The sequence below is a fragment of the Nelusetta ayraudi genome, unplaced genomic scaffold (assembly GCF_046127955.1).
Source record: "Nelusetta ayraudi isolate G7.1 ecotype Tasmania unplaced genomic scaffold, CSIRO-AGI_Nayr_v1 ptg000070l, whole genome shotgun sequence".
In the NCBI taxonomy this organism is placed as follows: Eukaryota; Metazoa; Chordata; class Actinopteri; order Tetraodontiformes; family Monacanthidae; genus Nelusetta; species Nelusetta ayraudi.
This window is the reverse complement of record NW_027466120.1, coordinates 1,881,695-1,909,608: the sequence shown is the minus strand read 5'-3', so window position 1 is coordinate 1,909,608 and position 27,914 is coordinate 1,881,695. Positions and strand designations below refer to the sequence as shown.

Sequence of the window (27,914 nt, the reverse complement as noted above, 5' to 3'; positions counted from 1 at the left end):
TGGCTTTTTGACTCGCAGCTCAGGCAGTTCCTAAAAGCCCGCTGGGTCGAAGGTCTTGACCGCTCCGGTCGACAACTGATTGGTGAAATAAACGTCCCGCACAGGGGGCACAAATAACTTTGCACCCTTGTCTGAGTTACCCAAAATGCCTCCGGAGAGCGCGGGAGGATGCCGATGATCCGGCTTCACGGGCGGCTTTAAATTCTGTCCTCCAGACTTTTCCAACTGCGCTGCAGATTCTGAAAGTTTTACACAAGTTCAGTTTACAATGGGCCGCATTCCTCCCAGCAAGTGAAGAACACGGTCTGCTGGCACTTGAAACGCTTCTCGCGGCATTCATCCGCACTCACTTGCCTTTGAACAGTGCCCTCACTGTTGAGAGCCCTTCTTCTTGGGGACAAACGCTCACTTTGAGAGGAAAAGTTGTGACACGCAACGCGGCGGTTGGCTGTCAATGACAGTGTGTTCCACTGATGCACAGACAATGGGATAAACATCCCTCTTGCGTGTGGTCACCTCTTGCAGACTTGTCATTGAAAACTTTTTATATGTCTCGGTCATGGAAATTAAGAGAGCTGGGAAAGTGTCAGATGGGCTTGTGAAACATCAAGGCATGCCACACAATGAATACCGGAGGTGGAACCCAGGTGGCACATGTGCGGCAACATCCTGATAAGAGGCCTGCAGTGTTTTTGTTTTTTTTTTTCTTTTTGCCATGACGCATGATTTTCGTGCTCAGTCTTGTTCCCCTCAAGGCTGAGAGGGTGGATGTAAGCCACAAGAGCTTCTCAGGGCTGTCAGTGGGCTGAAAACACGATACTGGCTTTCAACAACCTATTAAGCCAAAGCTAGTGTGCTAAAAAAAAAAAAAAGGGGGATTCAGAACAAAAGTGTCACCACCGTCAGTGAAATAATTTTATGCCAGTAAGATTTCCCATTTCAGTTTGTTTTCTGGCCGTATGACGCCGTATGACAGCTGGAATGGGCTCCAGCAGACTACTGCAACCTTGAGTTCAGGAGGAAGCGGGTATTGAAAATGGATGGATGGATGGTTTGTTTTCTGGTGTTATTATTTTAAAAATGAATTGAGTCAAAGAATAAAAGAAAATTACTCATAAATTCTGATAGACAATAAAAAAAAATCTATTCACTGACACCAACCAAAGGTTACTCACTACCACTTGGGTTTGACTTAAAAAATGTGTGCCCAATCAAGATCTTTCCTTTAATAATATGAATCTAATAAGTGTCCCATGATTATTATAACTACCCTTTAAACTGCGGATTACTTTTCCAAGATATTGTTAGAACTTCAAATTTTAAAAGAATTCTGTTGCGAGAAGTAAATCATGGCTTTCAAGCTCGTATGAGTTTGCGGCGTCTTGATAGCGACATTTTTATTTCATCACAAGGCCAAAATGTGGTTACAATGCATGATGAGAGGATTATCATTAACCCCTGCTCTCTGCTGGCATTTCTCACAACCGGTTCTGAAGTGAACGCCTGTGTTTTTCCTGCTGCCTGATTCATATGCTAATGAGCCAAATTCCCATGGATTTCTACCTCCTGTGCAGCAGATATACACCCTATCTGCCAGCCCCTCCCCCTATCCTTTGTCTCTAATGCTTGTTCTGTTTTAACCTTGATGGTCGTAGAAAACAAATGAAAGGGGGTAAAAAGACAGCCTCAAGTTCCTTTACACAGGGCTTTGTTTTTTAATTGGCTTACAATTCTAAGTGGGAAAACATATCCACCATCTCCAGCCGATCAGGACTCAACAACACTGAACCTAAAGTTGATTAATACTGATAGAACTACCACTAATAAATACAAATTTTGAATGATGGGGTTTAGCAAAAACAGTAGTTGCATTTGTCCCATGCTCTCAAACCAGCGACACTCATTAAATGCGAGTAGAATTGGCATATAAAGTGCGTCTCACTGCTTTGAGCAAATCAGTTGTGCTGACTGATTGCTGTTGAACAGTGAAGCAACACCAGGTTGAATGAGTTCATTTTAGTTTGTAAAGGCTTCAGAGTTGTTTTGCTATTTCCCCTGTTTTTGTCTTGTACGAGCGTGCCTTGCTTGCTTATGACACATTTTGTGCTATTCCATGGCAGCAGTCTGCTTGAGAGTTTCATAAAGGCTTACTGCAGCGCTCCTCTTACCTGCAGGCCTGTTGAGTGGGAAAATGTGGTATTTGATAATTGTCAGTCAGTAGCAGATTTGCCGGTGGGGATGATTCAGTCAGTGACTTATGGCAAACGGGTTTCAGTTGAGGCTTGGCTCCGAATGTGAGACCAGCCTCACACTTTAATAACAACCCTTTTAAAAATGTGCGTGTGTTGGTGTTGGGACATTTTCCAGCCTGACGGATGCGCCGCCTATTACGGGGGCCAGCCCACCTGTTCACACGGCAAAAGATGTCAAGCATGGTGTCATCTGCATACAGATTGTTCCGGCCCCGCAGAACCTTTCACACACCAACTCCCAAACCTCCTGTCCGTCCAAGTAGAATGCTTTTAAGCACTCTTTAATAGACCCCCTCAATTGAGGGCGCCGACGAGAACAAACACGCTCATTCACGGCCTTCCAAAAATGCTAATGAGGCATCTTCCTTTCGCGGGGGTACCTCGTCGCTGGCATGTGGCCAGCAGCAGGAGGTGGGCTATCGCTCACGCGGGTCGGCGCAACTTACAACTTACATGTTTCCTGTCGCTCGACTTGTTTAGGAACTTGAGTCTCCTCAAGAGATTCTGGCGTTTTGCCACCGCATTAAGGGTGAATGGGGGCAGCAGCAGGCGGAAACAGGTCATGAATTTTCTAGCATTCATTTAGTGCTGCGGGACTTTAGGTCTTACTTATATTAAGTTCAACAGCATGAAGAGCCTTTGGAAGAATTCACATCTCACTGGGCTTGCACATGCAGTTGTATCGGTCGTCTGACAGCTTCGGTCGAAAGCAACTACATCAGTTTAACACACCCCTGGTTATTACCTGGTTATTAACAGGACTACTACTAATTACCAACACACTGAATGGGATGTACCAATCAGGATTTAACACACATCAAAAAAAAAAAAAATATATATATTTAACAAAACTTGCACACACTGTATATTTACACATAATCTAACAAAGGTTTTCAAAACCTAATGACAACGGGTCATGAACCATAACCTAATGGTAGCCTAATGATAACAGGGGAACATAGTCCTGAGTTTACACAGTAGCTATGCACAGGTTTGTTAGAAACAGAAAGGTTGAGGCTCGTGAGCTGCACTCGACGTGTCACAGCAGATGCCTATAAGTTCATTGGTTGCCGGCTCTTGGCAAGAATTCCTTGCAAGTTTGTCGTTTTGCCAGACGAAGCGTCTTCATTCCTTCTTGCTCTGTACTACTTAACCTCTGCTGTGTGTAGACTCTCTCTTTACATTTGGGATTGTCTTCATCTACTTAGTCCCACGTACGCCGTGCATTAAAAGCTATTGTGTTGTTTTAGTCCGTCTGGATTATGCGTGATACCTGGTAATGTCAAGCACGCTTATGGGATTGGAGACCTGGCTCCAACTCGCGCCATCCACGTAAAGAGCCTTTAACGTAGACATTGCCCTGTTCTTGCTTTTTGTGTCTGGCTTTTTAAAAGAAAACAGGCAGGTGCTAAGTGTTAAAAGAAAGTCGTGAAAACCTCCTTTTTTCCCTTTCCATTTTCTTTCTGTGTACCTAAGGCTGGACTAATGACATTCACAAACTGCTTCTGTTGCTTAAAAGGGAGGCTTGGGGAAGACGTGTGGGAGAGTCAGTATTCAAATTACTGTGTGTGTGTGTGTGTGTGTGTGTGTGTGTGTGTGTGTGTGTGTGTGTGTGTGTGTGTGTGTGTGTGTGTGTGTGTGTGTGTGTTACAAGACCAGACAGATCACACCCCAAGGTGAGGCCTCGTAACTTTCTGCGTGTGAGCCCTTTGAAGAAGTACGTCAATCCCTGAGATTGCTCTGGATTTCTAAACATTACAGAGTGGAATTAGCCAGTCTTTTGTCGCGCATAACACGAAAGTCTTTGAAGCTTTGAGTTAAGTGAGAGGGAATGATGGCAGGATGAGAGTTTGTGTTAATAGGACCTTTTATTCAATTTTGTTCTTTCTGGAAATAGGAAAATGACAGTTGTTTCCCATGGATACCGGGACTGACACTAGGCCGCTGTTGATGCTCTACGTTGAGTCACTTTTTATACACACTATGCAGATTAATATAAATGTATGTTTACTCAATATGTTGTGCGGTAAAACAAACGCTGGAGAAGACTTGCTGTTCGCAGTGCAAAATTCTTTAATGCCACCTTTAATCGGAATTGTTGCTGTATGACTTTTATTAGGATCTGGGTCTCCCTTTGATGGAGACGCTGTGTGTGTTTGTGAAAGGCACTTTCATGCTCTCGGTTTACTGCTGTATTTCAGATGCTGGTCTTGCTGACGTTCCTTGTTAGTTAATGAGACGCATAAAAATGACATTACTGCAGTCAGGACAGCTGAAGCTGTCACGGCATGGAAGTAAAAATAGTGCTTGTAGCAAAAACAAATCCATGGGGCAACATGTTAATGAACTCATCAGATGGAAAAGGGAATGTATGTGTATCGTGACCAGTCGCCATGTTTATTTTAATCTCTCTTTGATGTTTCTTGTACTTTGTAAGAAATCAATTTGTGCGAAGTCAAGTCAAACTTTTCACCGCCGCCGACTCCAGGAATATCCCGTGGACTAATTACCATCGTAGTTGTGCACAGAGCACTTCACTGGCCCCCTAATCAGCCAGGCAGCTGAGGCGACAGACAATGTGTTTGGTCGGTGGAAGAGGTGCGAGGAGGTCGCCGCCGTGGCCTCTGCGTTTTGATGGGAGGAAGCTAAGTGTGACCACTTGTCTCCGCGCCGGCTCTACCTCGGCTGCCGGCCGCAGCAGACTAATTGAGTTGCTGAATGCCGCCCTTTGTCAGTCATCGCCTCTTCTGGGGACATGTTTCCGTAGTGACTCATGTTGTTTTCTGGCCCGAGCCATGTCACCCGGGCTGCCAGCCGCTTGCGTGCAAAGACGACGTCTGATCGCATAGACAGCAGCTTCAAATAAGATTCCAGAGAAGTGCGTTGTCGAACCCAGCGGATGGAACAACGTGGTGAATGTCAGGACTGTGGCATTTGTGCTGTGCTAATATTGAAGTCTTAAAGGCAGGATGAGTGAAAATATGGCTTTGGCACTGAGGATGATTTAAAAGGCTCATATATCACCTTCAGTTACCCTGCCTGAATTTCAAGAGCAGGTTGGAGATGGTTTTGATAAAATACTGCAGCTTGACATTAAAGGTGAAGCAGCTTTATTGTCACTGCACATTATGCACTATGAAATTGCGAGAGCGAGAGTGGAAAATACAGCAGCTTTGACAACAAGACCGAAGAGAGACTGAGACCAAATACCCAGAGGCCCTGTTGCTTCTATGCAGATGAGGGACTGTTAGTGCTTCAGCCCATTGGAGAAGTTATTTTTTATGACCGGCTGTAGTTTTAGAAAAAGTGAAACAATTTTCCATATCAGACTTATTTTGATATTTTTCTTCTCTTTGTCGGAGACAGACTACTGCTGTTTACCTGCGTCAAAGTATCTCATCTCGTGTCTCTGCACATAATAGTGGAAGCGCAGGTTTGATGTGGCTGTGTTTGTTGCGTGTCAGACAAGTATTTTTGCGATTTCCAAACCGACGCCTTTTAAAGCCGCTCAGCTGTGACAGTGACAGGTACGTGAGTTGTCACCACGCCAGCCAGCGGTGACACTGACTGACCTGAGCCAAGAATTGCTGTTTTACAACCGCAACTGCTTTACAACGTTGCTGTGTTTACACGGCAAATACCTTTTAAGCCTCTGTTTTGGGAGCTGGAAAGACTTTTTCTTTTGCTGAAAAGTGAAGCCAAGTCAACATAAGAGCGCATTGATTCAAGCACTTTGTTCTATTCTTTGGTTCCTCAATGTTTTCGGGATGAACACAAATGGTTCCAATCGAAGCGGCTCAATGAAAAGACGTTTGCCCAACAGCATTTCCGTAAACAATTTCATTGATCTGTTTGTGCGAGCGCACAAGTTGAGTGGAGTGTCACCTCGAGATGAGCAGGGGAAAACAGAATCAAGCAAAGTTGTGTTGCAAAAAGTCAAAGTCTCCCGTTAAAGTGTTTAGGTTTCTTTTCAACTCGCCTCCAAAGCAGCTGCAGGACAGCGCAGCGTCTGCGTGGGAGAACCTCTGGAGCCGCGAGCGCATCGAGGTGATTACACACTCTGCGTCGCCTCGTTAGCCGTATTTGCGTTTCAAGCCCTGGATTTTTCAGAATGAGCCGTTGAGCAGCCCAGCCAAACAAGTTTAATTGCGAGCTCCCTCTTTCTGTTTGTGTTTGCCAAGCACTCAGGTGATTTTTCCGCAAAAGTGTTTTCGCCTGGAGGTCGGCCTCCTCTCTGTCAGTGCTGGCAGATGCACTTGCGTGTCTGAAACCCCCTCCGTCATTGTGCCATTATCTGCGTTGACAGCGGCGCTTGTCCTGATGCGTCCACTTTTGTTGTGCGCTGCTGTACGTCCGCCGGTTTACTTCTTCACTTTTGCGCAGGTTAACAATCGCTGGAATCCCCTGTATTGTGGCAAACAAACAGTGTTTGCAAACGTGACGGTGTCATGAATGGACCGTGCGGTTGCTTTTGTCAGGTATTTGTGCGTCACATGCAGGTGGGTGTGTCTTTCCTTCCTGTCTTTGATTATAGTCTTTAGTCGCACACATGCACTGTGTATTTTCACGTATTGTGACCCGGTCAACTTATACTGTAGAATCTCGCGCGCTCGAGGAGGTTGTTTGGAATTTTCTAATTGCTACCTGGGGCTTTGTGTAAAGATGGAAGCTAAAGACTTGTAATTAACACACTGGAGGAAATGCATCAGGACAAAAGGAGAAGCGGCTTCGCAGTTTGGTCATCAAGACGTATTACAGTGTTTGAGGAGATACGACGAGGGAATACCAAAAACATTTTTTTTTACGAGGGAAGTCGGCAGTCCGAAGTAAAGCAAGCAGGTAATGTTGTTTTGTCATCATTGTGAGGTTTCAGTTATTAGCTCTATGAAAAGGCAAAATTAGCCCTGCGATATAACACAAAGTCGACCTCAAAGTCCCAATTTCCAAGTCTGTTGCTGTCCTCATAATAGGATGATAGTACCACTTTAGGTCAGAGGAATAAAAACCCCAAACTAAAATAACAAAAAATCTAAATCTAAAATATATCTATCAGCGGGGAAAAGGCTGTCTGTCAAAACTGGAAGAAGTTGCCGTCGGCAAGAAAGTGCTTTATTTAAATCCCTAAACGCAAAATATTCTGTAACACTAAAGCCTCAGACTAGTTTAAAGTATTTTATTCATATTTTCCTGACTTGACGTGGCTCCCTTGCCTTCTACAACATGCCCGTGACTCTGTGTACAGATTCACTTTTCATGCTATTGGGCCATGGCAAAACTTTTGTCTCTTGATTTGCATGAACCTTGTGTTGGCGTGTTCATTCATCTACGCTGCATGTCCAGCTTTTAGCGTGAACATGCAGGGCCATTAGGCTTTGCCCTAAAGGTTTTTTCCAGTGTTTACGGTGAAGCCAGGCTCTCTTAAACACTGGGAAGGTCCATTAGAAGTGATGACAACTCAACTGAAGACTGTGCAATTACGTCCAGGGCTTTGGCTGGATTCTTGAAACGCGGACGGGTTTGAGTTGAGTCACTGCCTGAAAAGAAGAGCAGCGAAACTGCATTCAGGAAAGAGACGTGTGCGACACGTCAAGCTGTTTATAATACAACGTGCAGAAACCCCATAGGTGACGTTCTTTTCCTTCATAAATAACAACTCAAAAAGGCCAGTGCTGGTCACGCACTGGCTACCTCCACCAGCCAGCTCGCTTTCCTGCAGCTTGAGGCAGCACGAGGGTTGCTTACTCGCGCGGCGTCGCAACCAAATCTTTGTATCAGGCTCAGGGAAATTATCCGAAAAGCCGGAAAAACGTTAAGTGCTAGAGGCTGCGTCATTTGTGAGCCGTTCGTGCTGCGTGGCTCCTATCGGCCGAGATCACAGATAACATCGTGAGGGGCCTCCACGCTGCATTCAGGCTCTTTGAATGGATCCACGTTAGAAACGCAGCTGATCTTTTCACACACGTCCCCCAGATATGAAACTATTCAACGTACGGTGACAAACTTTGAAAGGAAGTGAGCTGGTGAAAGATCCAGGTGGCCCTGCTATCGACAGCATCGCACACAGCCTGGGCCTCCATCACCAACCCTCCACGCTATTTCCACCACGTCGCCTCAAACCCCCTGGGGGGGCGGGGGGGGGGCGACGCATAGAAACGTGAGCACGCTTCCACACAAAGCCCCTGCCCCCCCCCCCCCCCCCTCCCTTCCCGACCCAGAATAGACGGCTGCCGTCAGTTCCTCAGCTGCGCATGCCGCGTCAGAGCCACTGGAGGGGAAGCCGGGTGTAAATGGGCGTGTGGCGAGAGAGCGGGCCGAGCGGCGATGACTTCCTCTCCTCTCCACCTCCTCTTCCTCCTCCTCCTCCTCCTCCTCGTCCTTTGATGCCCGGCTGAGCGAGCCGCCCCGCCGCGCGGCGCTTTGTCACAGCCATTGTCAGCGGCTTAGAGAGCCTCTTTGGCCGCGGCGAGAGGCTTTGGCGACATATGTCACCACTCCGCCGAGTCTCCCCATCCGTTCCTTCAGGCCGCCCTGAGTGGAGGGGGCGGGCCGGGAGGCGTGGCCGTCGCAGCAGGAGGGGAGCAGCGTGAGGTGGAGGACGTGTCAGAGATGTTGGCCGGGACCGGAGTGCTGCCGGAGTGATTCTTTCCCCCCCCCCCCGACGCTCCCCGTCCGCCGCGGCCCCTTCTTTTCATGGACTTTTGAACTTTGTGCAGCCGCCGTCGGGGCCCTTTTCTCTGTCGGAGGTGGAGGTGGAGGTGGAGGTGGTGGGGTGCGAGAGGGGGGCCACTTAAGATGTTAAAGGACCCGAGAGGAAAAGTGAGTGAGTATCCTCGATCACAAGTGTGTGTTGAGACTTGAGCCGGTGAGAATTCCTTGCGGATTGCGATGGCTCCTTTCGTTTCTTTTTTTTTTTTTTTTTTTTTCTTCACGGACAAGCTGTAATTATTTTGCAGCCCCGCAGCTAAAACGTGGGCTGCAGATTCTTCATCCGGGGGGGGGGGAAGTTGCACTAAAGTTTTGCAGTTTAGAGAAGCGACGTGGTGTGGGCCGACTGTGTACAGCGTGCACCGGCGGGGGGATTAGCCATGTCATAGTCGCGCTCCTCACGTTCCAGGCAACTATTAGGGGGAGGGAGGGTGCGGGGTGAGGGTTGGAGGGGAGGGGGTTCTTAATCCCTACGGATTTGTGGGCTGTGATTTGCCATGTGTTCAGGTAACGGAGCCTTTGCTCCCACTCCGCCCCCAAAACAAATGCCGCTGTTATCTGTTTTACAGCGACCACCTCCTCGCCACTTCACGCCGCGGTTGGATTTTCTTTTCTTTTTTTAATTCCTCACCGCGCCGGTCGCGTTCGCATGGTCCGTTTTGGCGGATGCGGATTAAAGGTCACGTCAGCGGGAGGAGTGGCGGCCTCCCGCACGGCCCTGACTGACGCGCGCCTCTTTGTGTACGTTTGCAATCGCTGTCACTTACTTTGCCTGTACACAGGTTTGAGAAGGCGGTGTGTCATGCACAGCTCCATCTCTCTGTGTGTATGTGTGTGTGCGTGACTAGGCTTTTGCATATGAAGGAAGGCGGGCGGGGGAAAGAAAATAATGCAAGGAGGATAAATGCACCACACTTAGAGCGCCAGACAACAGGACGGAGGCTTACAGCTTTATTACAACACAAATGTATGTTTACTCCGCCGTAACAAACAAACTAACCAGCCTTGTTTACCATTTAATCCGGCGGGAGATAATCACACACAGGCACAAAAAAAGAGAGGGAGACCCTGCTGCAAATAATGCTCCGCCACAATCTCTCAATTTGTTTAATTGATTCTAAAATTCAAGCAGCTTAATCCCGCCGGCCCAGTCCACAGCAATTACCGCCGAGGCCTCTCCCTGCTAAGAGAAGTCGACTCACGCAGCTGGGTGTCCCCAGGAGAACCCTGAGTAGCGCTCGGTCATAGTTAAGCGGCAGACCGCGGGAGCTCCCCACCTTCATTCCCCCGGTAGCAGGATTAGCCGGAGGCCGAGCCCATTTGGCATTGCCCGCCGCCGCAGCCGCGGTCCCGGCGCTGTGAGGACTAAGCCGTGAAATGCGGACGGGCTTAGGCCAATTTATGCTCTGCCATCTCGAATCTAGCGATCGTTGCAGACTTGCAGCTTTGTGCCGGCGCGGGGTGACTATAAACATGCCACGCGATGCCGCCAGCCATCCGGGTTTTTTATTTATTTATTTTTTTCTTGGCGGTTCAGAGGCTAATCTCCGGACAAGTGATGGCTGTGTTGCGCCACGGCGCCACAACAATGAGGAACAAGTGACTCTGAAAGGCCGCCTCTCTCAGGAGGAGGGTTGGCATCAGCCTGCAATCAGGCTCCTCCGCCGGCCTCCTTTGTACTTTTAAATGTCCTCCGTTTCCTGCTCCGCCGGCGAGAACAAAGCCGGGTAGATTTTTTTTTTTTTTTTTTTTACGAGTCCCTTCAGGTAATTGACAGTAAAACTATAAAAAAATAATAATATCATTCTTATTCTCAAGTCAGGCCACATTGTAATTCAGGTGGCGTAAACAAACTTGAATGGATTTGATTGCTGCAGCTCTCTTAAAAGCGCCAGTTGTTTGGACTTGAGCTCATTTTCTGTGTTGTGGAAATGGCTCGTTTGAACGCCGCTGCACTGGCGCCCGTTCAAAGTTAAACTGCCGTCCCCGCATGATGCCCGTCCAAGTCTTTGTGCCTTTGAGCACGGGCACCCACCATCACCCAGCGCTTACTTCTAATTGAATGAAATTGATTTGTTACAACCCCCGCACCTCCTTCCTTATTGTGACTCTTCCAGATTGCCGGTGCCTTACACACCCCGAGTGACGCCAGTTGAACCGTGTCTCCGTAAACCAGCAGGTGGTGATGAGGCTGGCGGAGCCCCCGCAGCTCGCTCTGCTCCTGGCCCTGATTTCCAGGGCGGCGGGCCTCTACATTCCCATGCAAGGTATGAATGGCATGACGCAGATCAAGGTAGCGCTGAGAAAATGTTGCTTTCAAGGACCGCCGTGTACGATTTAGTGGCTTTAATGGTAAGTGAATATGTCGCAAATGTTAATATTTTATGAGTTCCTTCCAGGGATAAAATCATTACACCTAAAGCTTTCATGCTCTGGCGCGACTGAAGACATGTAGAGGTGCGATAACGACCTGCTCCTCACGTTTTTAAAGTGTTATTGCTTACTAATAGCGAATGGAATCACAAGAGGTGTTTATTTTAGCCATTCTGTGTAATTAAAAACACATTTTTCCTTTTTTCGTATACATTTTAACATCACATTTTAATGCCGACAGTTCCCTTTAAAAATTTAAGGCACAGTGTGTGAGGTTTTGTTGTATCTAGTGGTAAGAATGCATATTGCAAACAAATACATGCCAATGTTTTCTGTTGATTTCTTTCAGCCGTGTGTTAGTTAGCATGTTGCCGCTTGAATTACTGATAATTGTATCTGTAAATTGTTTTCATCCTTTGACTTCTCCTGTTTTTTTGCAACGTTACACAACTGGACGTCACCAGTGACAACCTCGAGTAAGCACCAGCGTGCTAGAGAGTCTTTGTTTAGTGCCTCCACTGCTTTGCAATCAAGTCCCAGCCTGCTATTTTAGTTCTACGTCTGTCTCAGGCACCTTATTTGTCCAGATTGTGCCGTGTGGTTGGCAAACAGCTTTGCCCGACTGCTTGGCATCGTTGAGGAAAGAAGGAGAGGACAATAAACAGTAGAGTGGAAAAAAGAAGTTGTATTTTTTATTGAGTATAACAGTCTTGTGACAAATATTGATTTGTTTAATTTGATTCCAATTGTCTGTGTGCTTTTTATCATTTCACATTACAGTGGAGCAGCCTCCAACAATAGTGAGTCACACGCCAAGTCCAGTCATCGCCCTTCCTATCCACGAAAGTGTCACCATTGAGTGTAAAGCAAAGGGAAACCCACCACCAGAGTAAGAAGCAAGAATGACACGACGGAGCCCAATACTGTGGAAGTGATTTGTGACAAACCTTGCTTTTTCCCCCACGTTTAGATACCGGTGGACAAAAGATGGAGAAGAATTCCAGCCGCCATACGTGACGACAAAGAGTAGCGAGCACAAAAATGGAACTTTTGTGCTTCTGAAGAAGCACCTGGTTCCGTTTCAGGGCAAATACAGGTGCTACGCGTCCAACAAGCTCGGCACCGCCATGACGGAGGAGATCGAGCTGATGGCTCGTGAGTGGCCCAAGCATAAGGAAGCTGATGCGCCAATTCGCCGACTGGATTTTCAATGGAGCCTCTCATCTCTTTCTTTGCAAGGTCTCCCAAAGTTTCCCAAGGAGACGCCGCCGCCTGTTGTTGTGAAGGAGGGTGACCCCGTCGTCCTCTACTGCAACCCTCCACTGGGCGCCGGTCCACGCTCTCTCTACTGGATGTCGATCAGTGAGCCGAGTGTTTGTGCTTTTGATTCGTGTGGCTGATACACCCGGGGGTTGGTTAACAGTCTGACTGAAGGCTTTCTCTGTGTCTGTTGAACCCAAGGCAAAATGGATTTTAAGTACCTCTGGTAGTAATAATAATAATGATGGATTGGATTTATATAGCAGGCAGTCAAAGCACTTTACATTGAACCCATTATTAATTCACACTGGTGGTGGTGAGCTACATGTGTAGCCACAGCTGCCCTGTGGCAGACTGATGGAAATGTAGCAGCCAATCTGCGCCACAAGGCCCCCTCCGACCACCAGCCAACATCCACTCACATTCACATATTCACATGAGGCAATGTGGGTTAAGTGTCTTGCCCAAGGACACATCAACAACACTGGGATGGAGCAGGATTTGAACTGCCAACCTTTCAGTCATTGGACAACTCGCTGTACGTCCTGAGCTGCAGCTACGAGTTTCAGTGTGGATACTCAGTTATTGGCCCATACTAAATCAATGGAAGTATCTGACGTCCTGCTTTACAACAATGGACTTTTTATGAATAAATGATGTGGTCAAAACTATAAAAGTCAGTTTTTTTTTAAAGCCACTGGTTCTATTGGAAAGTGATTTGTAATTCATTACTGTCTTTTTTTGAATTTTATTGTGACATCTGAGGCAGTTTCATTATTTTGTCATTCTGTGCAGGTGCTGCTGGCCTGCACAGGATGATCCTGTTGTTGATCTTCCTCCTTGTTTGGTTTGTTTTTTGCTTTTTGTTTTTCGGTTGAAGCACATCACATGTGCCGCCTCACTGGCCATGTATATTTTTTTCCCCCCTTTGCCTTCTGGCATCATCGCTAACAGCGATAGTGGGAAATCCGGGGCATATAGTGTATTAACACCGCCTATCGACGGCTCCGCTGGTTGGGATGGATAGTGCAGAAAGTGTGAAGGTCCTTCTCGATCGAACTCTCCAAAAAGTTCCTAACAGCCTTGCGGAAACACCTGGTGACAGCATGTGTTTAGAGGAGGCGGATGAAAGTCACCTCCTCTGGATGTCCTCAGCCAGCGCTGGCCATCAGCGAATTCAGCAGTGACAGCGGAGACACACAGCGGAGGCCCTCGAGGTAACCTCACATCAGGGCTCTTCTCTCCTCTGCTGTCAAAGAAAGTGATTTACTCCGAGAAGCATCACCTCACTTGTGTGTGAAGTGCTCTGTGTTGATGGTAGCCGAGTCTCGCAGAGATCTCCTCGTCCCCTTCCGGCAAACATTAGATGATAGGAGGCGGAAAAGAAACATAAACAAAACAAAACAAAATATATTTTTGAGGTGACGACCAAGTCACAAGTCTTTTTTCCCCCTGCCCTGTTCCAGGCAGGGAGGCACTTTCTTTTTCGTCCCCCCTGGTTGAATGTTCCAGTTCCATTGTGTTGGATAACGCCTGTGTACAGCCTGACACTATTAGGCTGTTTTCCCGTTCACGGAAAATGAAAGGTGTAAGTTTTCTGTGTGCTGGTTTCAAGAGTCAGAGCCTTGAGATTTCTATAGTTTGCCGCATTCTATTCACGCTTCGTGAATAACATATCCTTTTCTGTAGAGGGCAGCCCATTGTAAGATAAGATATGGAATACATTGGAATAAGAATAAGGCAAACCTTTGCGTGCGCATGTCTGTGTGTGTGATGGTGGTGGAGGTGGTTTGGAGATTTTATTAAGGTATCACGCAAAGTCATTTACAATTGATAATTATTTAAAGGAACTGGACTGGAGCATTTACATACGTTTTTTTTTTTAGTCATTCTGTTGAATGTATTGACGTTGCTGTTTGTTTGAATGGAAGCTGTTGGAAAGGCTGCGCTCATTCAATTTGAAATACTGACTTCAAAAAGGACTCAAGACTGGGCGCGCTGTGCCAAGTCACAAGCTACGTGAGGGCATCCTCAGATTTCTCACAAAAAAACAACATTCAAATACGTGACAAATACAGTCTCAGCAGCACGGTTTCCTTTCAGTTTGTTTATGGAGACCCCTCTTTGTCACTTTTTCTCTTCTTTTGCCCCTTCTTAACACTCAGTTTCGTATATATATGCGGAATAGTACATAATAGTAGAGTACTTATGAGCACCAGTCTGTCTAAGCTTTACAGTAAACAGTGACTGTGTTGATGGAATCCACCATTCCAAGAATGCTCAGGTCACCTAAATCAAGGCTTAACACTTCTTTTGCATCGTTGCGAATAAGCGCCCGTCCACAGAGGGCCGAGAAGCTGTGAAATACTCTGAATAGCATTGACTGCGGTCTAACCGCTGACCCGTAACTCAAATAATGGCTCTTTATGAGCCAAATATGCCGGAGAAGTCTGCCTATACAAGGAAACACTTTGGGGCATTTCCTTTCATGTCTGCCTGAGCTCTGCCGCAGCGTCGGCAGGCTGCTTTTCAAGTTGCAGCAGCGGCGTCGTGCCGCAGTTTTCGAAAACCATTTGAAATGTGAACTTTCGCGTTTTGGCCTTCAAGTTCTTCCCAAAACTAAGAGATTCCTTGTTCTCTCCAGTCACGGCATGTCCTTGTGTTTTTTTTTTTTCTCCAGCTCTCCAGCCCATCCAGCAGGACGAGAGGGTTTCCACGGGCATCGACGGCAACCTGTACATCTCTCACGCCTTGCAGAACGACAGCCGGCCGGACTACTGCTGCTTCGCCTCCTTCACCATTATACGCATCATCGTCCACAAGCCTGCCACGGCCGTGCTGGTGGAAGCCCGTAGGTTTTGAATGACCGCCCAAACTGAAATACTGACAAATCACCTGTTTTCTGTGACGCTGAGGATAGATTCCTGTAGGTCATAAGTCACAAAAGCACAAAAGCAGTCCAGCGCTCTCCCTCTTTAATCTGCCTTTCTTTTTGACATAAACCAACAAAAAACATGCTTATTCTCAACAACGTCAACGAGCTGCACGCAAAGAGGCGGTGCTTGCCTGGTCATGTCCCAGCGCCGTTAAAGACCCGCCGGTCACACCGGGTTGAGCAACGTGCGCGGAGGGAGACGGCCTGTCCTGCACATTCCTGCAGCTCATTGTTGTTTTTTTCCTCCCCAAACCTGAGAGCTGACAGTCAGTCAGCGGAGGGAGGAGGCGGTTGCAGAGGAGAGCGTCACACACACACACACACACACACACACACACACACACACACACACACACACAGCCGACTTTCACAAGATAAACACCTCCCCGCTATATTTTGGACACGCAACAGTGTGTTTCCGCAGGTTGCGGCACAATCCTGGTGACCTCAATAAGTTTATTCTGTTTTATGCACAATTAATGTATGAACACACATACAGACCATTTCCCTTCATTGCACCAAAATTAGTTGTTTTCAGATTGCATGTTATTTTTAATGTATAAATTACACAGAAGCTTTACGCTCTACCCTTCCAGTGCCTGAAGCCCCCCCAGTGAGAATTCCCAGCATGCTGCTGCCCTCTGGTGTTCAGACGAAGAAGGTGGTGTTAAAGGGAGAGGACCTGCAGCTGGAGTGCATACCTGAGGGATAGTATGTATCCTTTCTGATGGGACCAACCACCTCATCGGTGCATATGGTGATGTCACTTGTGTTACGACCTGTCATATCTCCCCCTCTCCCGCTGCAGCCCCACTCCCAAGGTGAAGTGGATGAAAATGGGGGAGAAGATGCCTCCCCGAGCCAAGTATCTGAACTACGGCAAGCTCCTGACCTTGTCGGCGGCGCAAGAGGGCGACGGTGGCAAGTACATGTGCACGGCGACAAACTCCGCGGGAGAGGACGTGCACTACTTCGACGTGATAGTGGAAGGTAAGCCAGCTGCGGGAAGTAATTGCGCCCTTATCCGTGCACTGCGCCCGTCGTGTTTGCTTTCCGAGCAGGTTGACGCCAAAGTGCAGGTTGTTGTTTTTTTTTTGTTTTTTTTTTTGACTCACCTCTTCATAAATTCATCCTCAGAGCCTCCCGGGTGGGTGAAGGAGCCTCCCCAGGGTCAGCTGACCATGATTGGCTCCGATGTTCACATCAAGTGTGCGGTCAGAGGGAAGCCCTTACCGGACATCACGTGGAGGAGAAACGGAGAATTGTTCAGAGGTGAGTGGCAGTGATTCCAGCTGTGGCCTGTGTGTGTGTGTGTGTGTGTGGTGTGTGAGGTGTGTGTTTGTGCTGGGTGAAGAGGCAGAGCGGTGAGGAGCCACTCTGGACTCCCGGCACACTGACACCTGTTGTGGCCTGAATCCACATGAAGTTCCTTGGTGACTCCAGCAAAGGGGCTTGAGAGCTTTTGTATGTTTTCTTTCACAGACAGGCAACACAATCTTGCAAGTTCAAAAACAAAACAATGTGCATGTCCTAACTAAACGCCTGAAGTTGATTGTAAATCTGCAGATGGCTGAAATTTCTGCAGCACTGTGTTGGAGTAGTTATTCGCCATCCTCTGGTACTAAACCTCTGGTTTAAGTCAACTTTCCTATTTATTTGATTGATGTTATGCTTCTGGCTGATCCTTGAGATGTCAAGAATTGATGAGCGTTAAGAAAATGTAATATTGACTTAAGCTCTCTCTGCAACATTAATCAGTTGCCAAGAGTTTTCACAATCAAGGCTCCGACTCTCTATTTCTTTTGTTGGTTTAATTTGTTGCCTGCGATCCCGCTAGCTTCCTTTCTACAAGTTGAAACGGTAATTATCATTCACACGTGTCTCAGTATCTGCCCCGCTGTGAAATTTGCATGTGTTCAGGCTTTTAAGTTCCCTGTTGGTTGTTGGCCATTGTAGTTCCTGTGAAAAATATGTTGATGCTGTGTGTCTGTGTGTGTGTCACTGTCAGACGACCCGGAGAACTACAGGCGAGTGCTGGACGACACGGTGGTGCTCCATGGCGCCACACAGCAGGACAGCGCCGTCTACCAGTGCGAAGCGTCCAACAGCCACGGCAGCATCCTGGCGAACGTCAACATCATGGTCATGAGTGGGTGTCGCACTGGCTCACACTCTTAGTGCAGTCGTCAGTCGCAGAGGTGCTGATCGGCTTTTAAAAGAGAGCAGCAGCAACATTTTTCTTTCGCAGATTTACCTTGCAGTTTATTTAAAAAATACACACATATTCAGACACGCACTTATATGCATACACATATGCATATGCATTTATTTATTTTTTATTTTTTATTTTTTGGGGGAGCTAAATCAAATTAGCCGCAAGGTGAACCTGCAAAAAAAATCTATATCTATAAACATCTATCTATCTATCTGTCTATCTATATACGCAAATATATATGTATATATGTATATATATACACAGTATAAGATGAGACTTTCAGTCTACCATCAGGGATGAGAGCGGCACAGCAGCAGTTTTATGCAAAACACTGTTGAATCTGCATGAGCTACAGCGGCGCCTTCTCTTCGCGGCCTTGACGTTTCCAATTTGTGCTCGCTTCGCTACCTCGCAAAAAGAAAGACACTCTTCACTGTAAAAACCAACAAAACATGCACACAAAACATGGTTTCCATGCAACTCCTGCTGCTCAAATCCCCAACACATTTGAAGGTTCCCTTGCCGAGTGCTCGACTCTCTCGTTCTTCCTTTGGCGTGAAAAGAGGAATTTGTGCATGGACAATCCTGGCTGTTCCAGGTTGTTGGTGAAGCCCCGGGAAGAGAAATTATCAGCACTTAGTCCATGATAGAATTGCCATTCTTCACTTTTAACAGTTGTTTTATTCTCGACAAAGTTGCATTTTCAAATAAGTTTTTCAAATATTTCTTCAAGGGACGATCCGATCCTTGGATATGTTATATGATCATTATTAAATCGTAGTATATCTGTTAAGCCACTATGGAAAATTTGCTATATTTTGCTCAGTCATGAATAGAAAGAAGACGACTACATGCTGGTACTCATAGGCTGAAAATCGTAATAAGCAGTGATTAAGAATTTCATATTTGTATTAACCCATCATATGTGTGCGCTGAAGCAAAACAAAGTCGTCCCATGTACTAAATGGATGATGGATTGCGGTTGAATAAGGTGCAGGTTTAAAAATGGAAAGGGTAGCTGGTGTTTTGCCAGCCTCACTCACCGCAGGCCTGTTCCCTGCAGCTGTCGGGGTGTTCAAACCGTTTGGACCCGTGTTCCGAGTTTATCTCCCCCCCACCCCCACCCCGACTCCCTCGGAAAATAGATTTGGACGGCCGACTGGTAACACATGAGCCGTGGTGATCTCTCTCCTCTCTCCTCTCTGTCTGTCCCCCCCGCCCCCTCCTCGCTGTCAGACGTGGCTCCTCTGATCCTCACGAGGAACCGCCAGCAGTACGCCGTGGTGCAGGGAGACGACATCCTCATGGACTGCAGCGTTTTCAGCTCCCCGCCCTCCGTCCTCTCCTGGTAAGGGATCAGCGGAGGGAATGGGCCTGTTATCGCACTTGCTGGCTGCCAGCGAGACGTTTCACAGCAACATTTTTTTTTTTGTCATGTGCGCTGCGAGGACGGAGGCAGCGTCCCGCCTTCCCGTCGGCGTGAATGTTGGATATGTTAAACAGCCGCGTTCTCTTCTTTTTTCCACGCAAGCACCTTACATAGCCGTTGCCAGTCAGCCGTGCACGCCCAGTCTGCAGGTGTCTGCTTTTTTTGAATTCATTTTTTTTATTGCAGTTGACGGATAGAAGCGGCACGCACATCACAGCAGTGAGTCACATTATTAGTCCTGCGCTGCTGCAGGTATTTGACAGGAACACAGTGTCTGTCTGATGAGATAATCCTCTTCCCCTTTCCTTGAAATTTGTCTCGTTAAAATGATTTAATTAAGGCTCTAAACAAACGCAGCGGTTGTGTGATAAGAAATGGGATCGTGCACGGCCTCTGACTAAACACTCGAGTTATCAAAGAGCCCCAGGATATTAGAATGGATCTTCTGATTTTCGACGATATTCCAGCCACGGTGGCTTTGCTTTCGCTCTGAACCGAATCCTTGTTCTTCAACTCACGCTGTCCAAACTCATCCGAAACGGAGAAAAAAAAAAAAAACCTCTGTCAGGCTTGTTTGAAAGGGCTTGATTTGTCTCCATTTTCTTATCATAGTTTAGAGCAATACTCGATGAGTTGTCTGAAGTATTGAATTGGCTCTAATGGCAAAAACCAATGACATTTGCAGCACTGTAGCCACGATGGCTGCGGCGGAACGTTAACAAGCGCACCTGCAGCGTGACAAGCTGTGAAATGTTCCTCTCGCAGGGTCAAAAGCGGCGATTCCGAGGCGGTCCACGCAGGCCGCTTTTTGACCCTCGGCGATGGCTCTTTGCGAGTCGCTGGTGCAGAGAAGAACGACAGCGGGACGTACCAGTGTGTGGCCAACAACACGGAAGGCGGAGCCTCCATCACCGCTGCGCTGGACGTGAAAGGTACCACAGAGGTGTCGACTGTGTTGACTCGCTGACACAGGATTCGCACTCACCACTGCAGTTTGATTCCCCATTAGTGGGGCAGTTCACGGAAACATCGTTTTCATATTTTACCCAGCCTAAAATATTTTGGTAAATTTAATTGGGTTGTCCTTTTAGCAAGTGTTTTGCTCTCATATTGCAGAGATACTTAAATCCATCAAAGACACCAATTTGACGTGGATTAAAGGTCCTATGTGATGCAAAAAACTGTTTTCAATGACGATGTGCATCTCCAACCTGTTAGTGGACGATTCAGAAATGAAAAAAAAAATCTTAAAATTTTACTTCTTTCGCTTGCTCCTCTTCTCAAGGAGTGTGTGCCCTTCTTGAAATCGGCCCTTTCGTCTTGTCACAAAGGATGAAAGAGGAAGATTTGGGGGGGGGAAATGGGTTAAATATAGGACCTTTAGGTTCAAGGTCTCGGAGGCAGAATTCCTTTTGTAATCAATATTTCCTTCGTAGTTTCTTTATAAATGTGGTTTAAATGTACCGAGCAGAATAACAGCATCACTCTTTTGATGAGCTCCGTCTTTGTAAAAGAAAGACCAGCGACAAAATAAATGATTTGCCTTTGAATACAGACTCTCCTCTTCCAGCAGGCAGTGGTTTTCAAATATATAAGGTGTCCATACGTGTTTTAACTGTGAATGCCAGTGACATCTTCATATCTTTTAATGTAATCTCTTTAATGCGCCTGCCTCTGTTCCTGGCCCTCCCGCGCCAAATTCTGCAGACCCGACTAGAATAGTCAGGCGACCTCAGGACGCCCAGATCATGAGTGGGACCACAGCCCAGTTGATGTGCCAGGCCGAGTACGATAAAAGCCTGCAGGCCTCCTTTGAGGTGCTGTGGAGGAGAGACGGGGAGGATATCCAACTTTCCGCCGAGGAGAATTCCAGGTGAGCGTCTGTGGCTCAATAGTCCCCGCTGCGTTGTGTTTTCGTGCGGCATGAGGCGGCTTTGTGCGGCGTGTTTAAATCCAACCGGCTTTGTGCCTTATCCGGACCAGCGAGGAGGACAAATGACAAAACAATTTCGTTCAAGTTTATCGGAAAAGTAACAGCGTTTCTCTCCAAATAATAAGAATAATAAAAAAACCAAAACACATCAATATTCCACTTTTATTCAAGATGTTGCCGATCGATGTGGCCGTGCTTTTGGAGTGTTGTGAAGTTTATTTTTTTTTGACTACTCGCTCCTCTCACACAGTCCTCTCGCTCTTGCACGCAGGTACATGGCGGCGGATGGAATGCTGCAGATCATGAACGTCAACCTGAGGGACGAGGGCGTGTACACGTGCGTGGCTCAAACCAGCCTTGACAAGGACAACGCCACGGCGCTGCTCACCGTGCTGGGTGAGTCCGGCTCGCTGTACAAAAATGAATTTCAATCTATTTAGGGTCGCCCCCTGAGATGCAGCATCTCGTTTTCAAGAGGGCCCCAATGCAGACAGAGGAGAATAACACAAAGCATATATTAGAATAATAAACAACAGACACAAAACATACTGCTCTCTGACTTCCACAGCACCCAAACACCACCCACCGTATCGGAAGTTCTCAAATAATAGGTTACAGTCAAAGTAAGAATACTAGGAACAATGCAATATATGCTGTTTGAGTATGCACATACATACATGCATTCACAAATCCCTACAACAAGCCAATACCAAAATACCATCAAAAAACCATTACATTTTTAAATAATACCAAAAATAATGATAAAACAAAACACAAAATCAAAAACAAGTGCAGCTTGAAAATAAATTTAATCTGAAGAAAAAAAAAAACAAGAGTTGATTGACTTTAAAAAGGAGGGGAGATTATTCCAATCACATGGAGCTTTGTATTTGCGACCTATTTCTTTATGAAAAAAAATGGTGTAGTCAAATGGTCTCAGAGGATATGAAGATGTACAGTACATTGGACCAGGAACTGTTTTGAATATAGTGGAACGTTTGAGTGGATACATTTAAAAAGAAACTAGACCCAGTTTTAACTGATGCCTGGATTTGGGATGAAGCCAACTGAGGGCCTCATACATGAGGCAATGGTGTGTTCTGAATGGACATCTCAAAACAAATCTGCACAAGGAGTTATTTAAAATATTGACACTTTTGAGAATAGTGTCTGTGGTGTTTTGGTAAACAACATCAGCATAATCGAGTATAGGTAGCATAAGTTGAGAAAAGATTCTTCTCCTGACTTGAAATGAAAAACAGTTAATTGATCGGTGGAGAGAATCCAAACAGACGGTTTAAAAGTGAGCTCAGGGTCCATCCAATGTCCAAGGTATTTAAATACATTGCCTCTCTCTAAAGGAGTTCCATCACTAAAATTAGTAAGTAACTCTGGCGAATGTGATAAACCATGCCTTGTACCAAATACCATAGAGCATGATTTTTTTTTCATGTTAAGGACAAGCATGTTGTGGTTAAGCCAGTGTTGGACAATAGTAAAATCATGCTGTAAATGATAGTGGATTTGTGATACATCAGCAGTGTAATGGTAAATAACAGTGTCGTCAGCATAAAGATGAACACGACAGGCAGAGCACAGTTGAGGTAAATCTTTGATTTAAAACATGGGAAAAAAAGAAGTGGACCTAGTATAGAGCAACACCCGTTTCAACAAGCATTTGACTGGATTTACAACCATTCACTTAAACTACGTATTGTTGCCTATTGTGAAAGTAAGAGTTTAAAAGATTTTTGGATTCAGACCAATGTGATGGCGTTTGTCAAGGAGAAGATAATGGTCTACCGTATCGAAAGCTTTTGTAAGGCCAATGGAGATTGCACCAGTAAATTGGCCAGTGTCAAACGCTGAAAACAAGTCACTTGTGACTTTAAGAGGATTGACAAGCTGTTGTTAGTCACTGATTTCATGCTGCAATCTCAGGGAGGAGTTCAATCCTCAACATTGTTGATGTTTTTGACCCACAGACGTTCCCGATGCGCCGACAAATTTGGCGATAGTGGAGGTCAGCGGCCCGAGGAACGTCGTCCTGGTTTGGGTGCCGGGGAGCGATCACAACAGCTCAGTGACGGGTAAATAAGTGTTGTAGAAGAAGTGGCACGCTCGCCGACGGTGTGCTGAACACTTGATACTGCACGACTGTTGTTACTTCGTCGACCACCTGCGGGAAGCATCTGCGCCCCACAGCTACAAGACCCTTCAGAGAATGGCACCAAAATATAAATTCCCCCGGGAGCAGCAGCTGTGTGGAGGAGAATGACTTGTTGAGGTCGGGGGTCAGACTGGTCGGAGACCCACAGAAAGGCAACGGGAACTGAAAAATAAGCACTGGTTAGAACCTGGGCTTTGCAGAATAGCATCTCTGACACTCGGCCACTTTATTAGCTAACCCTGGCGCAAGCAAGGCGTCCCTGACAAAGTGGCTGGTGAGTGCACATTGCGATGAGGTGACCCTTCATCTGAGTGAATGTCCGGAGCTGTTCAGACTGAGACGCATCTGTCCAAATGCGATTTGAAACTACATCCCCGAAAGGTGGTTTCAATCCGTTTTTGCAAAAATCGGATTTCATGTGATTTGTGTTCAGATTACATGAGAGCCATCCGGTTTCTTTCAATCTGGATGGGCTAAAAATCAGATTTTGGCTGGCAGTCAGTCTGAACAAGGCCTCAGGTAAGCCTGATGACGGACTTCAGCAAAATGCACCGCGCTGTGTCGCCCGACGCCACATTACAACTCGCTTTTGTCGCGAGTCGATTAGGCTGCCGCTCGTCACTCACGTCACCTTCACCAAGAGAGAGAGTAAGAGAGAGAGAGAGAGAGAGAGAGAGAGACAAAGAGAGTTAAAGCGCTTTAAAAAAAATAAAGAAAGGAAGAAAGAAAGAAAAAAAGCCCGCCGAGGAACCTGGCGGCGAAGCGCTTTTGTCGCTTTCACCTCTTCAAAGGAGGCTGTGTTATTTTGGAGCCGACTGACTGATAAGGGCGCACATCAGCGGCTAATTGTGTCATCGCGCGTTGTTCACTCACGCTGAGAGGCGTTATCTGCCATCAGGAAGTGGATGTCTGAAGAGGAGCCGCTCATTTACCTTATCCACTCTGTTATTATGTTTAATTAATCAGGCCGCCGCCGGCTCCTCTCCACACCGTATCCGCGCGGCGCCGCGCAGACTCGGTTCGGCCCGGGCCCGGAGCCGGCTAACATGGAAATGTTAATTCACTGTAATTTATCTACTGTGGGAAATTGCCGAAAGCTAGAGCCGCGCCTGAAATCACTCCCTTGTTTACACTTTCATTATCCCCCTCTTGATCAAACAATCACTCGGATGCTCCTGGGGAGCGGTTAGCGGAGGCTCCGGGTACGTGCGAGTCATCCTTATTTTCAGCACGCTTACTGGCGTAGTGCTGCATGACTAATGTTCAGTTTAAGTTCTGCCGCAGCTGATTGGAGACATTTTCAGTTTGCACAATCAAGACGGCTACGCTCCTCCAGTCGATATGGGAAACTCTCCAACGCAATCGCACCAGTCGGGGTGGGGAGGTCGAGCCGACTTTGGTTTTTGCTTTGTTTTTATATTTCGGTGATCAAACAGCCAGCGTCCTGCCAGAGAGCAGCGGTGACTGGAAACAGGAGGAATCGCATTCATGTCACAGTATTATTATCTTGCGACAAATCTTCGGGGGAGTAGCAGGTGAAGCCAGATTAAAGACCTCGTTATTTCCGCCAACATCGACAGTTGGAACTCAAAAGAATTTCTTCCAGAGCAAAATTCACTAGCTCGAGTCGAGTAGCGCTAGAGCTAACAGCGGTGCTGTGCTCGGTGATCCACAGCTGGAGCTACTTCCCGCTTTCTAGTTTTTAACCCACTAATTGAATTCATTTGGTCATGCTGCTATTCTTCATAGATGAATTCTTGGTGTGTCCCTTTGAAGGACCACCGCTGTTCCCTCGACATTATCGCCCCGTTCAGCATCGCTGGCTTTGTGTTTGGCAGAAGCCCCGCCCCCTTCACCTCTAACGTTGAGCCATCTATCCTTTAAGCCCCGAGACCGTCTCACTCGCTCTGGAACCACCTTTTGCGAAGGCTCATTCTTCATCTTAACAAGAGAAACAGGCCCCCGAGCTCGGCGCCGGCCCGGCAGAACCGCCGCGGTCGACAAGCTGGTACTGGAGTCGCGACTGTGCCTTGCATGTAAAGCAGCGCTAGAGTGGCCGAGTCCGGCAGAGTGGTTGGGATTTCAGCGATAGTGCGAGGGGAAGAGCCCGGCTCTCCGCTGTCCGCAGTACTTGATATGCAGGGGCTTTTTTTTTTTTCTTCTTCCTCTTGCAGCACCGTGTAAGTGGGTGCAGCTGCCCCTTATCATAATGCGATGTGGCGCCAGGCTCGCTCGTGAAGCACCGCCCCCTCCTGCCCGTGAAGCCCCCCTCTTTAGCCGGGGATCTGACGGGCACGGGCTGCCTCTGACATTTACCCAACCAACAGCCCCAATTTGTTCAACTTGACTGGCACGTGGCGAGAAGCGACGGAGGGCGGAGAGTCAAACACCCGTCGCCATGGCGACGGCCCGCTGGCACTCCCAGCGAGCCGCCGCTGCACTTCAGCGTGACCCTGACCCGCGCGCTGCATCGCAGAGCGACAGCTTGCAAATAGCCGCCCGCAAAAAAAAAAAAAAAAACTTGTCGGCTTCGAATCGTAGCACAAATAAAGTTCGCCAGAAGAACCGAACGCCTGTATAAAACTGGAACGAAAAGTTAATATAGCAAGCGCAGTATAAAAGTGTCATTTTTTTCAGTGCATGAAGAAAGATGTCAAGATGATGCAGTTCAGAGAAAATCCATGCAGCCATGGTGCAGGGTTGTAAAGTTGTGTAGGAGCTTTTTATCTCAGAGAAACGCTTCAGTTTCTGGCAGCTGTCAATCAATAATACACAGCCGCCTGCTCTGTGTATTATATGTATGTGTGTATATATATATACATATATTGTATATACTTATATATTTACATTTTCCTACCACATTGTTATTGGAATATTATTTTATTATTGTTTTTCACTCTGTCTCGTCTCTTTTGCATGAGCACAGAATTCATAGTGGAGTTTGAGGAGAGCCAATGGGAGCCCGGCAGGTGGAGGGAGCTGAAGAAAGTACCCGGTAACCAGGCAACAGCCGAGCTGCTGCTACACGGACATCTTAACTACAAGTTCAGAGTGTATGGGGTTAATGCTGTTGGACCCGGACCCCCCAGTGAGCCTTCTGAGAGACACAAAACACCCCCTGCTGGTGAGACTCAGTGGCTTTAATTAGCATTCATTCATTCATTCATTCATTCATTTATTTATTTATTTATTTATTTATTTATTTACTTCTAGACTTTAGTTATCAGTCCATTGTGACAGCTCGATAGTTTTGACAGTTCTTCAGAAAGAACCGGAGAGCTTCTCTGTGAGGAGAGGCCTGCTTTTGGCCATGAAAAGAAAGAGTGACTGGATGGAGATACAACACTTTCGGGTTCTTCTGAAGCCCTTCAAGTTAAAGTTTCAGCTCGGGCCGCTTGATCTCGGCTCTCATTTGAATGTTGTGCCTTGAGAAAGCGCAGTTTCTCCTCCGTTCTTTTTTTTTTTTTTTAACTTCATTGATGGTAATGTAAAAAGAGACTGAAACAAAGTTGGCTTAAGCTTACGGTGTGTGCCACTGCACTTTTCTTTTCAAAGCTCCTGACAGAAACCCGGCAAACATCAAGATCCAAGGCCATCTTCCTCACCAGATGGACATCAGCTGGGAGGTAAGGAGGATGAGGACACATCTGCTTATTAGCCGCTGCAGTTTAAAAAAAAAACAAAAAAACAACAATTCATGATTCATGAATCACCCTGTGCTGTTTGCAGCCTCTCTCGCCCATCGAACACAATGGCCCTGGCCTCGAGTACAGGGTGAGCTACAGGAAGGCAGGTGTGGACGACGACTGGAGGGAACATCTTGTCAAAAGGCACTCGTTTGTCGTGAGGAACACATCCACCTTCACCCCGTACGAAATCAAAATCCAGAGCCGCAACAGCCACGGCTGGGGCCCCGAGCCCAAGACTGTGAGCGGATACTCGGGGGAAGATGGTGAGTAGGGGGGGACTGAAACACCCATTTTATACCTTTTACACTCAACAACCACACTAACCCTAACCCACACAACTTCAACACTTGTGTGGTTGTGTCCCCACTCAGCCGTCTTTTGGCATTGTCTGCGGAAAAATGTGTCAGGTTAAGTTTTTCTTTTTGCCTTCACCCTGTCTGTGCAGTAGTGACTTTGCCTCCCCTCAGGAAATAAAGAAGAAGAAAAAAATCTGTCCAAATCCAGCAGGTGGCAAATAAGCTTTGTAGAGTGGCGGAATGCCATATTTTCTCCTCCGTCCCGGACGCTGTGGGAGATTTGATAGATGGTGACACAATTTGCGCTTTAAGGCCACCACTCGGCGGCTGCTCCTCTGGCTTTGTGTTTGTCCCGCTTCGCTCCTCCCCTCCCCGCCAACAGTGCAGTCGCATGTAGAGCAGAACGTTTTTGAGAGCCGCTTTCATTTTCGTGACTGGTGTTAGATTTTGCTACTAAAAGACCTTTTCAGGAGGGCTGTAGGATGGGATGGTATGTGTGTGTGTGTGTGTGTGTGTGTGTGTGTGTGTGTGTGTGTGTGTGGGAGGGCCTGGGGGGGTAACAAATGCATCGAATAAAAAGGCTGTTCAGTAATTGTGCACATTTGTGCTGATAAACCAGCGTCTCTGTGCTCACTGTGCACCATCTGAACGTTTTCT

General features: G+C 47.0%; 1 protein-coding gene across 2 annotated transcripts in view; it reads left to right on the top strand.

The window, feature by feature from the left end:
- Positions 1–27,914, top strand: part of chl1a (cell adhesion molecule L1-like a) — a 53,436-nt gene that overhangs the window by 4,773 nt on the left and 20,749 nt on the right. Inside the window, exons 1-18 of one of the 2 annotated variants that reach the window (XM_076041934.1) lie at positions 8,851–9,068; positions 11,075–11,224; positions 12,111–12,219; positions 12,301–12,485; positions 12,570–12,692; positions 15,271–15,441; positions 16,122–16,236; positions 16,334–16,515; positions 16,663–16,797; positions 17,534–17,674; positions 18,977–19,088; positions 19,935–20,101; positions 20,877–21,042; positions 21,374–21,498; positions 23,088–23,192; positions 26,199–26,396; positions 26,828–26,898; positions 27,002–27,224. In XM_076041934.1, the coding sequence (XP_075898049.1) occupies positions 11,143–11,224; positions 12,111–12,219; positions 12,301–12,485; positions 12,570–12,692; positions 15,271–15,441; positions 16,122–16,236; positions 16,334–16,515; positions 16,663–16,797; positions 17,534–17,674; positions 18,977–19,088; positions 19,935–20,101; positions 20,877–21,042; positions 21,374–21,498; positions 23,088–23,192; positions 26,199–26,396; positions 26,828–26,898; positions 27,002–27,224 (2,410 nt within the window). In that variant the 5' untranslated portion in view covers positions 8,851–9,068; positions 11,075–11,142. Of the gene's footprint in view, positions 1–8,850; positions 9,069–11,074; positions 11,225–12,110; positions 12,220–12,300; positions 12,486–12,569; positions 12,693–15,270; positions 15,442–16,121; positions 16,237–16,333; positions 16,516–16,662; positions 16,798–17,533; positions 17,675–18,976; positions 19,089–19,934; positions 20,102–20,876; positions 21,043–21,373; positions 21,499–23,087; positions 23,193–26,198; positions 26,397–26,827; positions 26,899–27,001; positions 27,225–27,914 lie in introns of those variants that run through there. The other variant, XM_076041933.1, reaches the window with a different exon arrangement.